Raw genomic sequence first — 15976 nt, 5'->3', positions numbered from 1 at the left:
GCGGCCCACCCGCCGATACACATCCCAGGCGACGGCCCACGTGACCTTAATTATCACCCAGGCCTACCCTGGGCCGGAACAATCGGGCCACTGGTCCCGTGTCCCGCTAGCCAGAGGTTAGACAGACTACAGCCCGTCGTCCCCTCCGAGCCAGGACACGAGGCTGACCGGGTAACATTTCTTGAAACCCTCCTCGGCGGTCTGTGCCCGACTCGCCTTCATCCTCACGTTTAATTTCGCGACTTATTGCACGCATCCAGGGCTTACTCAATCGAGGCCTTATATCTAGTGGGGTCTGTCCGAGTTTAGCGCCATTCGGGAAACCCGATTTTTCTATTTGTACAGTCCGCGTCTCTACTCGCGTCTCATCTCCCTCCTAACCCATGGCCGCGTCGGTGGATTCTCCACGCACAGGGGCGTGACGTGCATCATCTATCTCCCCGGTTCCATCCCTTGCAGTGTCCATGTAGAATAAAATTACATATATATTTCGTGTGCAACAAGGTCTAGTGTGTTGCTTGTGTGCGGACCGTTGGTAAATTGATTAGTGGAGTGCCAGGAAATCCGCTGGCGAGGGCATTTGGGAGTCAACCGGAGGAGCTCCAGTATCGGTTGGGCTAGGGAGGTCCTGTATGTGTTGTGTATAATCGCTATCGTTTGGACCGTGGGATAATTCGGGGAGGATGGAGTGCCAGGAAATCCACTGGCAAGGGCACTTAGGAGTCAACCGGAGAAGCTCCAGTATCGGTTAGGTCAGGGAGGTCCTGTGTGTATTGTGTGTAATCGCTATTATTTGGACCGTGGGATAATTTGGGGAGGATGGAGTGCCAGGAAATCCACTGGCAAGGGCACTTAGGAGTCAACCGGAGAAGCTCCAGTATCGGCTAGGCTAGGGAGGTCCGGTGTGTGTTGTGTGTAATCGCTATTGTTGGACCGTGGGATAATTTGGGGAGGATGGAGTGCCAGGAAATCCACTGGCAAGGGCACTTAGGAGTCAACCGGAGAAGCTCCAGTATCGGTTAGGCTAGGGAGGTCCTGTGTATGTTGTGTGTAATCGCTATTGTTTGGACCGTGGGATAATTTGGGGAGGATGGAGTGCCAGGAAATCCACTGGCAAGGGCACTTAGGAGTCAACCGGAGAAGCTCCAGTATCGGTTAGGCTAGGGAGGTCGTGTGTGTGTTGTGTGTAATCGCTATTGTTTGGACCGTGGGATAATTTGGGGAGGATGGAGTGCCAGGAAATCCACTGGCAAGGGCACTTAGGAGTCAACCGGAGAAGCTCCAGTATCGGTTAGGTCAGGGAGGTCCTGTGTGTATTGTGTGTAATCGCTATTGTTTGGACTGTGGGATAATTTGGGGAGGATGGAGTGCCAGGAAATCCACTGGCAAGGGCACTTAGGAGTCAACCGGAGAAGCTCCAGTATCGGTTAGGCTAGGGAGGTCCTGTGTATGTTGTGTGTAATCGCTATTGTTTGGACCGTGGGATAATTTGGGGAGGATGGAGTGCCAGGAAATCCACTGGCAAGGGCACTTAGGAGTCAACCGGAGAAGCTCCAGTATCGGCTAGGCTAGGGAGGTCCTGTGTGTGTTCTGTGCTCCCCGTATAATCCCTGTGTGCACTGTGTAAAATCAAACAGATAAAGAAAACTGATCGTTGTAAATTACTCTGGCCAGACACCTTGGAAACGACCTCTTTCCTGACTGTGTGGCTGGCATATGGCCTGTTATGTTCTATCCTCCGGTCCCTGCCCTTCATCACTTGTCACACTCGTATTACGATATTTACAAGTCCCATTTATTTACATTCTCCCTGACACAACGCTTTTCATTCCTTTACATGCCAAATTTTACGAAACGTTCTGGGACCAGGCCGTCCAGCAATTGGAACTCACACGCCGCGCGGTGCGGCACAAAGTCGCGTCGCCCGCCCGTCCCTTTCCCGACTCCCCACGGTGCATAATCCCCTCCGTCCGCCTTAATCACCACGGGGCGCCGGACGAGGGTTCACGTCGGCACGCGTCTCGCACCACGCGCACAGTTACATAATTGACCGAATTGAATGGTTAAATTAAGCTACCTAGACTGAAGGTTCTCAAAATAAATTGAACTACCTTAACTGAATGGCCTAATTTATTGCGTAATGACACCAAAAAAAGGGAAACATAATGTGGCTCACATAGCAGTAACAAAGGGGGGGGGGGGGGTATTTGAAGGATTTAGGGACTAGGTGCGTGCCCATGATCACCGTGACCTTACTTGAGATGGAGTCGCTGACATGATGGCCGTGTCCGTCCAACGCCCGGCCAGGCGGCCGGAGCCGCCGCCGGCGCCGTTATGCCAGCCGCTGGTGTCTCGTGGGCTGTCCACGATGTCAGCTGTGAGCCGAGAGCGAAGAGCGGCGTCCAATGCGTCGTCCGAGGGAGTGCCAGAGAGAGCGTTCCAGTTCCGTTTCATCAACTTATACTTTTGATGACGTCATACTTCAGAGGGCCGGGCAGCATCTCCTTGTCCAATCTTCGTCCTCCATTCTCAGAAAGTGCGTTTGGCTCCGCCTTCAAACGTTCGTGATTTGCTGAAGTTCGGCACCCCCGGCCATGCAGTCGCACCCTTTCACGTAGCGATCGGGTGGAATTCGCCGCCGGCGCTCACGGCGCCTGAGGTGCCAGGTGGCGGGCCTGGCCCTCCGCTCCCCCTTGTTTTGAAGTCAGCTCCGGCCAGATGTCCTATATTTTGTCGTTGGCGACCGAGTTCCATTTCATCCTGTTTTCGTACCAACCGGGTCGGTCCCCGCTCCCCTTTCTTGTTTTGGTTCAAATCAGGGCCGGTCTGCACTCCCCTCTCCTTGTTCTCTGGCGGGGTGCCGAGCGTGGGACAGAGTCTTGTCTTCCAAAGGCTAAACTGATTAATGGCTCGAGGCTGGCAGAATGGCGCGTTTCGGTATGCTATTTGTTGGCTTCAGATCCGGGTTCTCATGAAGTGGGGTGGTCATCTATAGAGGACCCCTGTTTGTCAGAGCCTACTGCGCCGTCTGTGTGGACGCCAGCTGGGACGGAGAGAGGGTATCACAGCCGATTTAGCCGGCTGACCGTGTCTGTGCGGCGCTCGCAGATGGCCGTGTTTCAGCTTGTGGTACAGCTTGCAGTTCAGCATGAAAGATGAAAAAAATGTAACGCATCTGCGTTACATTTTCAGACCTCTTTTTATAGTCGCGCCCCGCGACTAAGCGTTTGAGAGCCCGCTTCTGCCGTGCTATTTGGTGCCGTTTCGTCGTGTTTCTTGGTGGCTTCTGTGACGAGAGCGGGTGGCCGTCTTCTAAAGGATTGGTAGCTATTTCAACAGGAGTGTTCGGTTGGGGAGGATGGCATAATACGAGCTTGGATGATTGGGACATAAGGAGTGCGGGTTTTTGTGTCATTGCACAGCATTTCAGGCCATCCTTACATTTCCAGAATTAAAAACATTCACGTACTATCCCGTAAAACACCACCAACTACACATCAAATAATTTGCGCGCAAAACAATGGAAATTGAATGAAACCATTGAAATAATTAACACATGACAATACAAAATAACATTGGTACATTTGGTTACTATAATTCAGATCAAATTAGCGATAACATACCGGTGCAGATTGTGGTATGCCAAAGAAGTGAGCCCGGCACCTGATGGTGGCTCCATGAGCCACGACAGCTCCGGTCCGGGGTGGCCGCGATGACGGACTGGCGGTCGTCCGCGATTTGGTCTCGAACCGGCCGGCTGCTGCTGTAGTCGTGTCCCAGTTCCGGATTTCCCCAGTCTCGTAGTTGCAGTCGTAGTTCGTCATTGCTGCCGATTGCGGCCGCCCTGGTGAACTGTCCGGCTTTGCTGCGATCGGGTCCAGAACTCGTTGTCTGTGGCTGAGCCTGGTTGAACGTGGCTTCCAAGCTGTTTCTGCTGGTCTGGTGGCCGCAGAGGCTGCGCTCTGGTGTAGACTGCCGATGATGGTTTGGCTGTCACATCTGGCGGCAGGTGTGGTTCCACTGCAGCCTGCCCCATGATTACTTGGCTGTGACGTTGAGAACATCGCTCCGGCCTGCTGCAGATCACATGATCGGTCTCGAAGTTTGGGAAATGGGAGCCACCTGCAATTGATGAACGGCGGATCACCGCCTGCCAGTGCGGCGGGCGGTCCAGAAATCGGCCCGCAGACTGGCCCGGTCCATTACAGCTGTCCATTTTGGTTGAAACAGGCAGCATTGAGGTGTCCCTGAATGGTCGTGTCTAATGATGCTTCATGGTTGTAGTTGTCGTCACCATTACTCCGGTTGCCGTCTGATTTTGTCGTCACAGACGTGCGATGTAACTGCTAACAACATTGTAGTTTTGGTTCTATTCGTGTCTCCTTCTCCTTCTTCCGGTCTTCTGCTGTTATTTATTTCCGGCGTTGCCTTCATTTTGAGTTCCATTGGGCACTGGCTGTCAGGCAGTCGCTGTTGATGACTACCTTTTTTCTGTTCTTCTGTCGGCGTCTCTTCTTCTCTGTGCTGCACGTTTGCTCTTCCAAATGGCTTCGTGATGTTACAGTTCTTCAATCATTTGCATTTTACTCTTCTCAGCTGTCGTTTCCTTTCTGTGATTGCATGTATCCATTGCCATTTAGTATCAACGTCGTTTCCATCGGTAAACTACTTCAATGTCTTCTTTCTCGCCGTCACTCGGCTGTGTGTTGTCCTTCTTGTTCTTATCGCAATTCAGCTTTCCATACTGCTTCTAAAACGTGCCTCAATCATTTACAATCTGCGCTGTCACCTTCATTTCAGTATGCTGCGTCCTATTGGTGACTTTTGCGTTCTTCAATCCTGATTTTCATTTCAGCACATTCAATTTCTTCATAGCGTCGTGCTCAGTCGTATTTTTAGTACGTTCATTGGGTTCGGCAACATACATGACTGCCTGTTCTGTAACGGGGGTTTCCGTCACGGAGAACGGCTCGTGGACGGTTGCCGGTCTCCTGTCAGTTCTCTCCAGAGGCGGGTCAGTCCACGGGTCACACATAGGTCACTGCACCTTTTTGGTATAGGATGGGTACAATCTCTTAAAAATTGGGTTAAAATGGCATCCTCGGTGTGATTACTCTAACTTTGGATCACGGGATTTCACTCAAGGTTAGGGTTCGCTAGATGTGAGCCACATAATTTTAGTTAGCGATACCTGTAGCCGAAAAAAAATATACCAAGCCCGCTCGCCCGTCACTTAAAATTGATTCTCGATTTACCCTTATCACTTCATGATATATACACCCTCCAGCAATCCACGCTTTCTGATTTCAATCAAATCAATTTAACCCGAGTAACGCTGCACTGAGTGACCAGCTCCCACTGCATCTAGCTCAGACATAATACGTTTTCTCACTCACGCTCGCATTTCCTCTGAAATTTTAGCTTTGGGTTCGGCAATGCACGTCCGTCCACCGACTTCATGATTCCTTTGATTGATCCTACCCCACGTTGGGCGCCAAATCTGTAGCGGGATTTCGCGGCGTTGCGGGGCTAACCGGGCGGTCGCTTCTCAGCAGGTGGGCTGGCTCGAGTGGGGGTGTTAAAATCGGCCTAGGTGGGTGCGCTTCTACTCGTAAAAGCCCTTCTCGGTTCAGCCCCTCGCGAACTCGTCCCGACTCTGTCTTTGCATTCTCCGGGGCGATCAATCATCGGAAACACATAGGCCAGGGTTAGGGAATGGGAGATAATGATAAATGATAATCAATTACCCTCGATCATATTGGTATAGAAAATCAACTCTATTTAACAAAAAGTCCCACTCTCAAACAACAGCGCCTTTCCTAGCTGAGGGCTATCTCCCACCGGATATACACAACAATCATACTTCCACTCGTGCATCCCTTCTCACTTCTGTCATACGTCCAGTTATACCTCATAATTATCAGAGTTAGCCGTCTCCGATCCCTCCCTCTTTGCCTAACTTCCCCCGGTGGTGCTAAGGCGTGCGCAAGTCATTATTGAGTCATTGGCCTTAAATTTCATTAACCGTTATCCCTTCATAACCACAATGCTCCGTACATCAGACAAACGCTTCATAATGCTCACGCTACACGAATAGAATATACGAACCACCACAGATTTCGGCACTCCGCCCTTGAATTACGCGACTTATAGCGGGTCCAAGACCATGCCGAACTACCTACACACAAATAATAAACACACACGCACGCAGGTTGTTGAGCGAACAATGGACTTACAGCATGGGCCGGTAAACCTTTGCAACAACGTACGCAGCCCTTGTCTTACTGCCACTCACGCGTGGACCTACCTTCTGCTGCCAGTGGTCAGTCAGCATCTCTAACACACTCCAGCCCACGGTTCCGGAGCTAGAGCTCGCAGGGCACTCAGTAGCCCGGGCTTTCCGCGGCGGACGTATCTAAAATTTGAAAGCCGGGTTGGGTAACTAAAGTCCGTCCGTGATACTAATGACCGCATCTCGCACCAGCCATAGTTCAGGGTTTCCGGGCCAACCCGGCGACCTAAAAAAAGGTTAGCTCTCGTCGGCTAACTACAAAGACGACACGCGTCTTCCACGCACGCAGGTCCACTCGGGGATATCCTGCACTCAACACACATCGTCGACTACCAGCACATAGGCGTCCAAAGCCCTATCTATCCGTGGCTGGTAGTTAAGCTGTCGTCACAGACCTATTCGAAAGGACCAGAGCATGGCCGGAGCTACTCGACTGACTGCGGGTGGCCAGCACCGTCTGACTGCGATCACCCGACTCGAATGCTCGGTATCTAATGTTCACCCCCGTCTTGCGGCATTATACGTTCCTTCGCGGGGCATTACTCTTCCGGCGGCATACGATTCCCTCGCTAAGACGCCCGGGGTCCTAACCACCTCCGAAACTATCTATGTCGCTCTTCAAATGACGTCCCGCGCCGACCACTTGAGGGACCGATAGCGGGCCTACCTATCTTTTTGAAACCGGGCTGGGTAACTAAGGTCCATCCGTGATACTGATGACCGCATCTCGCTCCAGTCATAGTTCAGGGCTTCCGGGCCAGCCCGGCAGCCTAAAATCTGCCCAGCCTCCGAGGCTGTTAATCCGAGACGGAACACCGTCATCTCGCGGCGGCCCACCCGCCGATACACATCCCAGGCGACGGCCCACGTGACCTTAATTATCACCCAGGCCTACCCTGGGCCGGAACAATCGGGCCACTGGTCCCGTGTCCCGCTAGCCAGAGGTTAGACAGACTACAGCCCGTCGTCCCCTCCGAGCCAGGACACGAGGCTGACCGGGTAACATTTCTTGAAACCCTCCTCGGCGGTCTGTGCCCGACTCGCCTTCATCCTCACGTTTAATTTCGCGACTTATTGCACGCATCCAGGGCTTACTCAATCGAGGCCTTATATCTAGTGGGGTCTGTCCGAGTTTAGCGCCATTCGGGAAACCCGATTTTTCTATTTGTACAGTCCGCGTCTCTACTCGCGTCTCATCTCCCTCCTAACCCATGGCCGCGTCGGTGGATTCTCCACGCACAGGGGCGTGACGTGCATCATCTATCTCCCCGGTTCCATCCCTTGCAGTGTCCATGTAGAATAAAATTACATATATATTTCGTGTGCAACAAGGTCTAGTGTGTTGCTTGTGTGCGGACCGTTGGTAAATTGATTAGTGGAGTGCCAGGAAATCCGCTGGCGAGGGCATTTGGGAGTCAACCGGAGGAGCTCCAGTATCGGTTGGGCTAGGGAGGTCCTGTATGTGTTGTGTATAATCGCTATCGTTTGGACCGTGGGATAATTCGGGGAGGATGGAGTGCCAGGAAATCCACTGGCAAGGGCACTTAGGAGTCAACCGGAGAAGCTCCAGTATCGGTTAGGTCAGGGAGGTCCTGTGTGTATTGTGTGTAATCGCTATTATTTGGACCGTGGGATAATTTGGGGAGGATGGAGTGCCAGGAAATCCACTGGCAAGGGCACTTAGGAGTCAACCGGAGAAGCTCCAGTATCGGCTAGGCTAGGGAGGTCCGGTGTGTGTTGTGTGTAATCGCTATTGTTGGACCGTGGGATAATTTGGGGAGGATGGAGTGCCAGGAAATCCACTGGCAAGGGCACTTAGGAGTCAACCGGAGAAGCTCCAGTATCGGTTAGGCTAGGGAGGTCCTGTGTATGTTGTGTGTAATCGCTATTGTTTGGACCGTGGGATAATTTGGGGAGGATGGAGTGCCAGGAAATCCACTGGCAAGGGCACTTAGGAGTCAACCGGAGAAGCTCCAGTATCGGTTAGGCTAGGGAGGTCGTGTGTGTGTTGTGTGTAATCGCTATTGTTTGGACCGTGGGATAATTTGGGGAGGATGGAGTGCCAGGAAATCCACTGGCAAGGGCACTTAGGAGTCAACCGGAGAAGCTCCAGTATCGGTTAGGTCAGGGAGGTCCTGTGTGTATTGTGTGTAATCGCTATTGTTTGGACTGTGGGATAATTTGGGGAGGATGGAGTGCCAGGAAATCCACTGGCAAGGGCACTTAGGAGTCAACCGGAGAAGCTCCAGTATCGGTTAGGCTAGGGAGGTCCTGTGTATGTTGTGTGTAATCGCTATTGTTTGGACCGTGGGATAATTTGGGGAGGATGGAGTGCCAGGAAATCCACTGGCAAGGGCACTTAGGAGTCAACCGGAGAAGCTCCAGTATCGGCTAGGCTAGGGAGGTCCTGTGTGTGTTCTGTGCTCCCCGTATAATCCCTGTGTGCACTGTGTAAAATCAAACAGATAAAGAAAACTGATCGTTGTAAATTACTCTGGCCAGACACCTTGGAAACGACCTCTTTCCTGACTGTGTGGCTGGCATATGGCCTGTTATGTTCTATCCTCCGGTCCCTGCCCTTCATCACTTGTCACACTCGTATTACGATATTTACAAGTCCCATTTATTTACATTCTCCCTGACACAACGCTTTTCATTCCTTTACATGCCAAATTTTACGAAACGTTCTGGGACCAGGCCGTCCAGCAATTGGAACTCACACGCCGCGCGGTGCGGCACAAAGTCGCGTCGCCCGCCCGTCCCTTTCCCGACTCCCCACGGTGCATAATCCCCTCCGTCCGCCTTAATCACCACGGGGCGCCGGACGAGGGTTCACGTCGGCACGCGTCTCGCACCACGCGCACAGTTACATAATTGACCGAATTGAATGGTTAAATTAAGCTACCTAGACTGAAGGTTCTCAAAATAAATTGAACTACCTTAACTGAATGGCCTAATTTATTGCGTAATGACACCAAAAAAAGGGAAACATAATGTGGCTCACATAGCAGTAACAAAGGGGGGGGGGGGTATTTGAAGGATTTAGGGACTAGGTGCGTGCCCATGATCACCGTGACCTTACTTGAGATGGAGTCGCTGACATGATGGCCGTGTCCGTCCAACGCCCGGCCAGGCGGCCGGAGCCGCCGCCGGCGCCGTTATGCCAGCCGCTGGTGTCTCGTGGGCTGTCCACGATGTCAGCTGTGAGCCGAGAGCGAAGAGCGGCGTCCAATGCGTCGTCCGAGGGAGTGCCAGAGAGAGCGTTCCAGTTCCGTTTCATCAACTTATACTTTTGATGACGTCATACTTCAGAGGGCCGGGCAGCATCTCCTTGTCCAATCTTCGTCCTCCATTCTCAGAAAGTGCGTTTGGCTCCGCCTTCAAACGTTCGTGATTTGCTGAAGTTCGGCACCCCCGGCCATGCAGTCGCACCCTTTCACGTAGCGATCGGGTGGAATTCGCCGCCGGCGCTCACGGCGCCTGAGGTGCCAGGTGGCGGGCCTGGCCCTCCGCTCCCCCTTGTTTTGAAGTCAGCTCCGGCCAGATGTCCTATATTTTGTCGTTGGCGACCGAGTTCCATTTCATCCTGTTTTCGTACCAACCGGGTCGGTCCCCGCTCCCCTTTCTTGTTTTGGTTCAAATCAGGGCCGGTCTGCACTCCCCTCTCCTTGTTCTCTGGCGGGGTGCCGAGCGTGGGACAGAGTCTTGTCTTCCAAAGGCTAAACTGATTAATGGCTCGAGGCTGGCAGAATGGCGCGTTTCGGTATGCTATTTGTTGGCTTCAGATCCGGGTTCTCATGAAGTGGGGTGGTCATCTATAGAGGACCCCTGTTTGTCAGAGCCTACTGCGCCGTCTGTGTGGACGCCAGCTGGGACGGAGAGAGGGTATCACAGCCGATTTAGCCGGCTGACCGTGTCTGTGCGGCGCTCGCAGATGGCCGTGTTTCAGCTTGTGGTACAGCTTGCAGTTCAGCATGAAAGATGAAAAAAATGTAACGCATCTGCGTTACAGTTGTCGCATCAGCTGACGTGCTGACGCGTCAGTGTGGTGATGTTAAATATTGCGGAAGAAGATTCGCGTTATGGAAGCAGTGGGAGGTCACGCTTTTCGTATATATGTATGTATTTGGCGAAATTTGAGATCAGTTGACATCGTTAGCAAATAGCATAACATTGTAGAATAGCACTGTCTGAAACAGGAATACGGAAACATCAAACGGGCAACAGCATACTACAAAACATCAACTCTTTCCGCCAGTCATAACACAGTCAAAACATGACACAAGTGCGGCATTCACGACTTCTGTCGCGTTCCTCAGAGAGACATGTCCTTCATTCACAGAGGATATGCCGACAGACTGTTCACAGATCATGGTTGGTATATTTGTTCAGTGCTCACGTTTGTAATGATTCACGTAATATCTCAGCACTGCGAGCTCTTGGGTGCCCTTTGTTCACTTGGATCGAGTCCTTTCTAGCAGTTCACTGTCCACTGTTCATCGTCCACCGTTCATCACTCACAGTTTGCCGTTTAACACTCGCTGTTAGCCGTTTATCCTTTGCTTGCTTTCACCATTCACAGTCCGCCGCTCTTCATTCGCAGATCACCGTTCAATATTCGCGTGGAAGTGCCACATCGTCACACGAAACCAGCACCTCCTTTTGACAAAACATTTATCCCTTTTGGGTATAGCCAATCCCCAACTCACTGTCCCTTAGGGCACAACTCACTGATGCGTTCTACCCCTCAGGGCACTGGCCACTCGCTAAAGAGCACAAATCGCTGTCTCGCTCTACCCTTCAGGGTACAGCTTGCTGGCTCGCTCGTAAACGTTCCACATCGTCTACCTCACAGCGAAGGCGAGCAGCAACATCAGAGTCCGGTGCACAAGAGAGACGCCGCATTGGATGTTGGAAGTGCCGTGCTGCATTGCTGCTGGATGCTCTCCTGCAGTGAAGCAACAGTGGCGTTAGCACTGCGAACTGGGTATTGTGAACGTCAGCTAAGACATGCTGTGACCTTAGAGCTTCTTAGATGCCATTACGTAAGAAAGCATTTTAGGCTAGCAATCTTCAATTAATCTAAATAAATAAATGCACATAAAACATATCTAATCTAAGTTCTCTTGCTGTCTACCTTTTACGGCATTCATATATCTGTCTATATTATACTAGAGGTACAGGTTTACGCGATAACTGTATGTTTTGATTTATGTTATGTTACGGGCGCATTAGTTTGGGTGATTGACTTGTATTTTTAGCTGTATTATTTGGGTAGATTTGGGTAGCTGTTTTTGATTGAACTGTAAGGGATGGTGATAGTTGCGGGTTGTTCAAGTGTTTTGTATGTTGGGCCCTTTTTGAACTCAACCCTACCCCTACCCTACCCTACCCTACCCTACCCTACCCTACCCTACTCTACCCTAACCTACCCTACCCTACCCTACTACCCTACCCTACCCTACCCTACCCTATCCTACTCTACCCTACCCAACCCTACCATACCCTACTACTCTACCCTCCCTATCCTACCCTACCCTACCCTACTACCCTACCCTACCCTACCATACCCTACCCTACCCTACCATACCATACCCTACCCTACCCTACCCTACCATACCCTACCCTACTACCCTACCCTACCCTTCTACCCTAACCTACCCTACTACCCTACCCTACCCTACCCTACCATACCCTACCCTACCCTACCATACCTTACCCTACCCTACCTTACCCTACCCTCGTCCCTATACCCTACCCTACCCTACTACCCTACCCTACCCTACCCTAGTCCCTACCCTACCCTACCCTACTACCCTACCCTACCCTACCCTTACACTACCCTGCCTACCCTACCCTACCCTAACCTAACCTACCCTACCCTACCCTGCCCTACCCTACCATACACTACCCTAACCTACCCTACCCTACCCTACCCTACCCTACCCTACTATACCCTACCCTACCCCTACCCTACCCTACCCTACCTTACCCTACCCTTACACTACCCTACCCTACCCCTACCCCTACCCCTACCCCTACACTTCCCTACCCTACCCTACCCTACCCTACCCTAAACTACACTACCACCGACAGTCCAAGTTTCAGCTAAATCGGCCCAGAAACGGCTGAGATATTGCAAAAACAAATTTATCGTATTTACTGGCGAATCCCCTTGGCGAGGGGTGCCTTGTGTCGGCCTTCGTTGTCAAAGGTCAATGACCTGCCGGCTCTGATTATTTCCAGTCAGTTTTTAAGCGAACAACTGAGCCTAAAGCACGTGCCTTTTGCTCGGCGCCGGTCGCGGCCCCACCACGTGCACACCGCTGAACCCACACCGTCGAAAATTTAATACGACAAATGAGTGCACGCGCTCGACTTGGCGTGAAAATTTCAACCCCGTAGCCCTCACCGTTCCCGAGCAATAGCCTGTTTTTGCCGATTCTAATGCTAACCCTATGGCGCACATGGGCACGCGCCACGGGCGCACCCCCGGCCGCATCGTGCCCAAAATTTAATACGACCTGTTGAATGACGTGACCCACGAGTCGTGAAAATTTCACCCTCCTGCGTCAATCGACGGCGCCGCAATAAGCCTTTTAGGGAGTAACCCCGACGGCGTGGGCGGATTTTCTAGGATTTATAATATAGACTAGAGGTACAGGTTTACGCGATAACTGTATGTTTTGATTTATGTGATGTTACGGGTGCATTAGTTTGGGTGATTGACTTGTATTTTTAGCTGTATTATTTGGGTAGATTTGGGTAGCTGTTTTTAATTGAACTGTAAGGGATGGTGATAGTTGCGGGGTGTTCAAGTGTTTTGTATGTTGGGCCCTTTTTGAACTCAACCCTACCCCTACCCTACCCTACCCTACCCTACTACCCTACCCTACCCTACCCTACCCTACCCTACCCTACTCTACTACCCTACCCTACCCTACCCTACCCTACCCTACTACCCTACCCTACCCTACCCTACCCTACTCTACCCTACCCTACCCTACCCTACCCTATACCCTACCCTACTCTACCCTACCCTGCCCTACCATACCCTACCCTACCATACCCTACCCTACCATACCATACCCTACTAACCTAACCTACCCTACCCTACCCTACCCTACCTAACTCTACCCAACCCTACCCTACCCTACCCTACCCTACTACCCTACCCTACCCTACCCTACCCTACCCTACCCTACCCTACCCTACCCTACCGTACCCTATACCCTACCCTACTCTACCCTACCCTACCCTACCATACCCTACCCTACCATACCCTACCCTACTACCCTAACCTACCCTACCCTACCCTACCTAACTCTACCCTATCTAACTCTACCCTACCCTACCCTACCATACCCTACCCTACCCTACCCTAGTCCCTACCCTACCCTACTACCCTACCCTACACTACCCTTACCTACCCTACCCTACCCTACCCTACCCTACCCTACCCTACCCTTACACTACCCTACCCTACCCTACCCTTACACTACCCTACCCTACCCTACCCTACCCTGCCCCTACCCTACACTACCCTAACCTACCCTACCCTACCCTACCCTACCATACCCTACCCCTACCCTACCCTACCCTACCCTACCCCTACACTACCCTACCCTACGCTACCCCTACCCCTACCCCTACCCTACCCTACCCTACCCTACCCTACCCTACCCTACCCTACCCTACCCTACCCTACCCTACCCTACCCAACCCTACACTACACTACCACCGACAGTCCAAGTTTCAGCTAAATCGGCCCAGAAACGGCTGAGATATTGCAAAAACAAATTAATTGTATTTACTGGCGAATCCTCTTGGCGAGTGGTGCCTTGTGTCGGCCTTCGTTGCCAAAGGTCAATGACCTGCCGATTATTTCCACGCAGTTTTTTAAGCGAACAACTGAGCCTAAAGCACGTGCCCTCTGCTCGGCGCCGGCCGCGATTCTAATGCTAACCCCATGGCGCACATGAGCACGTGCCACGGGCGCACCCCCGGCCGCATCGTGCCCAAAATTTAATACAACCTGTTTTATTACGTGACCCACGAGTCGTCAAAATTTCACCGTCCTGCGTCAATCGACGGCGCCGCAATAGGCGTTTTTGGGCGTAACCCCTCCTGCGTAACCCCGACGGCGGCGGACTTTTTAAGATTTATAATAGTAGACTAGAGGTACAGGGTTACGCGATAACTGTATGTTTTGATATATATGATTAACGGATGCATTAGTTTGGGTGTAGAAACTTGCATTTTTATTGGTATGATTTTTGTAGAAGTGGGTAACTGCTTTTAATTGAACTGTAAGGTATGATGGTGATGCATGCGAGTTCTTCGAGCCCTTTGTAAGTTGAGATGTTACTGAACGCAACCCTACCCTACCCTACCCTACCCTACCCCTACCCCTACACTACCCTACCCCACCCTACCCTACCCCTACACTACCCTACCCTACCCTACCCTACCCTACCCTACCCTACCCTACCCTACCCTACCCTACCCTCCCTACCCTACAATCCCCTACCCTACCCTACCCTACCCCTACACTACCCTACCCTACCCTACCCCTACACTACCCTACCCCTACACTACCCTACCCTACCCTACCCTACCCTACCCTACCCTACCCTACCCTCCCTACCCTACAATCCCCTACCCTACCCTACCCTACCCCTACACTACCCTACCCTACCCTACCCCTACACTACCCTACCCCTACACTACCCTACCCTACCCTACCCTACCCTACCCTACCCTACCCTACCCTACCTTACCCTATCCTACCCCTACCACTACCCTAACCTACCCTACCCAACCCCTACCCTACCCTACCCTACCCCTACCCTACCCTACCCTACCCTACCCTACCTTACCCTACCCTACCCTACCCTACCCTACCTTACACTACCCTACCCTACCCTACCCTACCCTACCCTACCCTACCCCTACACTACCCTACTCTACCCTACCCTACCCCTACCCCTACACTACCCTACCCTACCCCTACACTACCCTACCCTACCCTACCCTACCACACTACCCTACCCTACCCCTACCCTACCCTACCCTACCCTTACACTAACCTACCCTACCCTACCCTACCCTAACCCTACCCCTACACTGCCCTACCCTACCCTACCCTACCCTACCCTACCCTACCCCTACACTACCCTACCCCTACACTACCCTACCCCTACCCCTACCCCTACACTACCCTACCCTACCCTACCCCTACCCTACCCTACCCTACCCCTACACTACCCTACCCTACCCTACACTACCACCGACAGTCCAGGTTTCAGCTAAATCGGCCCAGAAACGGCTGAGATATTGCAAAAACAAATTAATTGTATTTACTGGCGAATCCCCTTGGCGAGCGGTGCCCGGCGTCGGTATTCATTGCCAAAGGTCAACGACCTCCCGGCTCTGATTTCGCTCAGGTTTGCAAGCGAAGAAACTGAGCCTAAAGCACGTGCCCTCTGCTCGGCGCCGGTCGCGATTCTAATGCTAACCCCATGGCGCACATGAGCACGCGCCACGGGCGCACCCCCGGCCGAATCGTGCCCAAAATTTAATACGACCTGTTGAATTACGTGACCCACGAATCGTGAAAATTTCACCCTCGTGCGTCAATCGACGGCGCCGCAATAGCCGTTTTTGGGAGTAACGCCGGCTGCG

General features: G+C 52.2%; 1 protein-coding gene across 1 annotated transcript in view; it reads right to left on the bottom strand.

Moving 5' to 3' along the window:
- Positions 1-10371: 10371 nt before the first annotated feature.
- LOC122372316 (zwei Ig domain protein zig-8-like) overlaps positions 10372-15976 on the bottom strand; it is a 32901-nt gene continuing 27296 nt past the window's right edge. The window contains exon 6 of the mRNA XM_043349385.1: positions 10372-11240. Within this exon, the coding sequence (XP_043205320.1) occupies positions 11137-11240 (104 nt within the window). The 3' untranslated portion in view covers positions 10372-11136. The remainder of the gene's footprint in view (positions 11241-15976) is intronic.

This window comes from Amphibalanus amphitrite, unplaced genomic scaffold (assembly GCF_019059575.1).
Source record: "Amphibalanus amphitrite isolate SeventyFive unplaced genomic scaffold, NRLGWU_Aamphi_draft 001344F_arrow, whole genome shotgun sequence".
Lineage (NCBI taxonomy): Eukaryota > Metazoa > Arthropoda > Thecostraca > Balanomorpha > Balanidae > Amphibalanus > Amphibalanus amphitrite.
The sequence above is the reverse complement of the archived record's forward strand: the minus strand, read 5'-3'. Positions and strand labels throughout refer to the sequence as shown.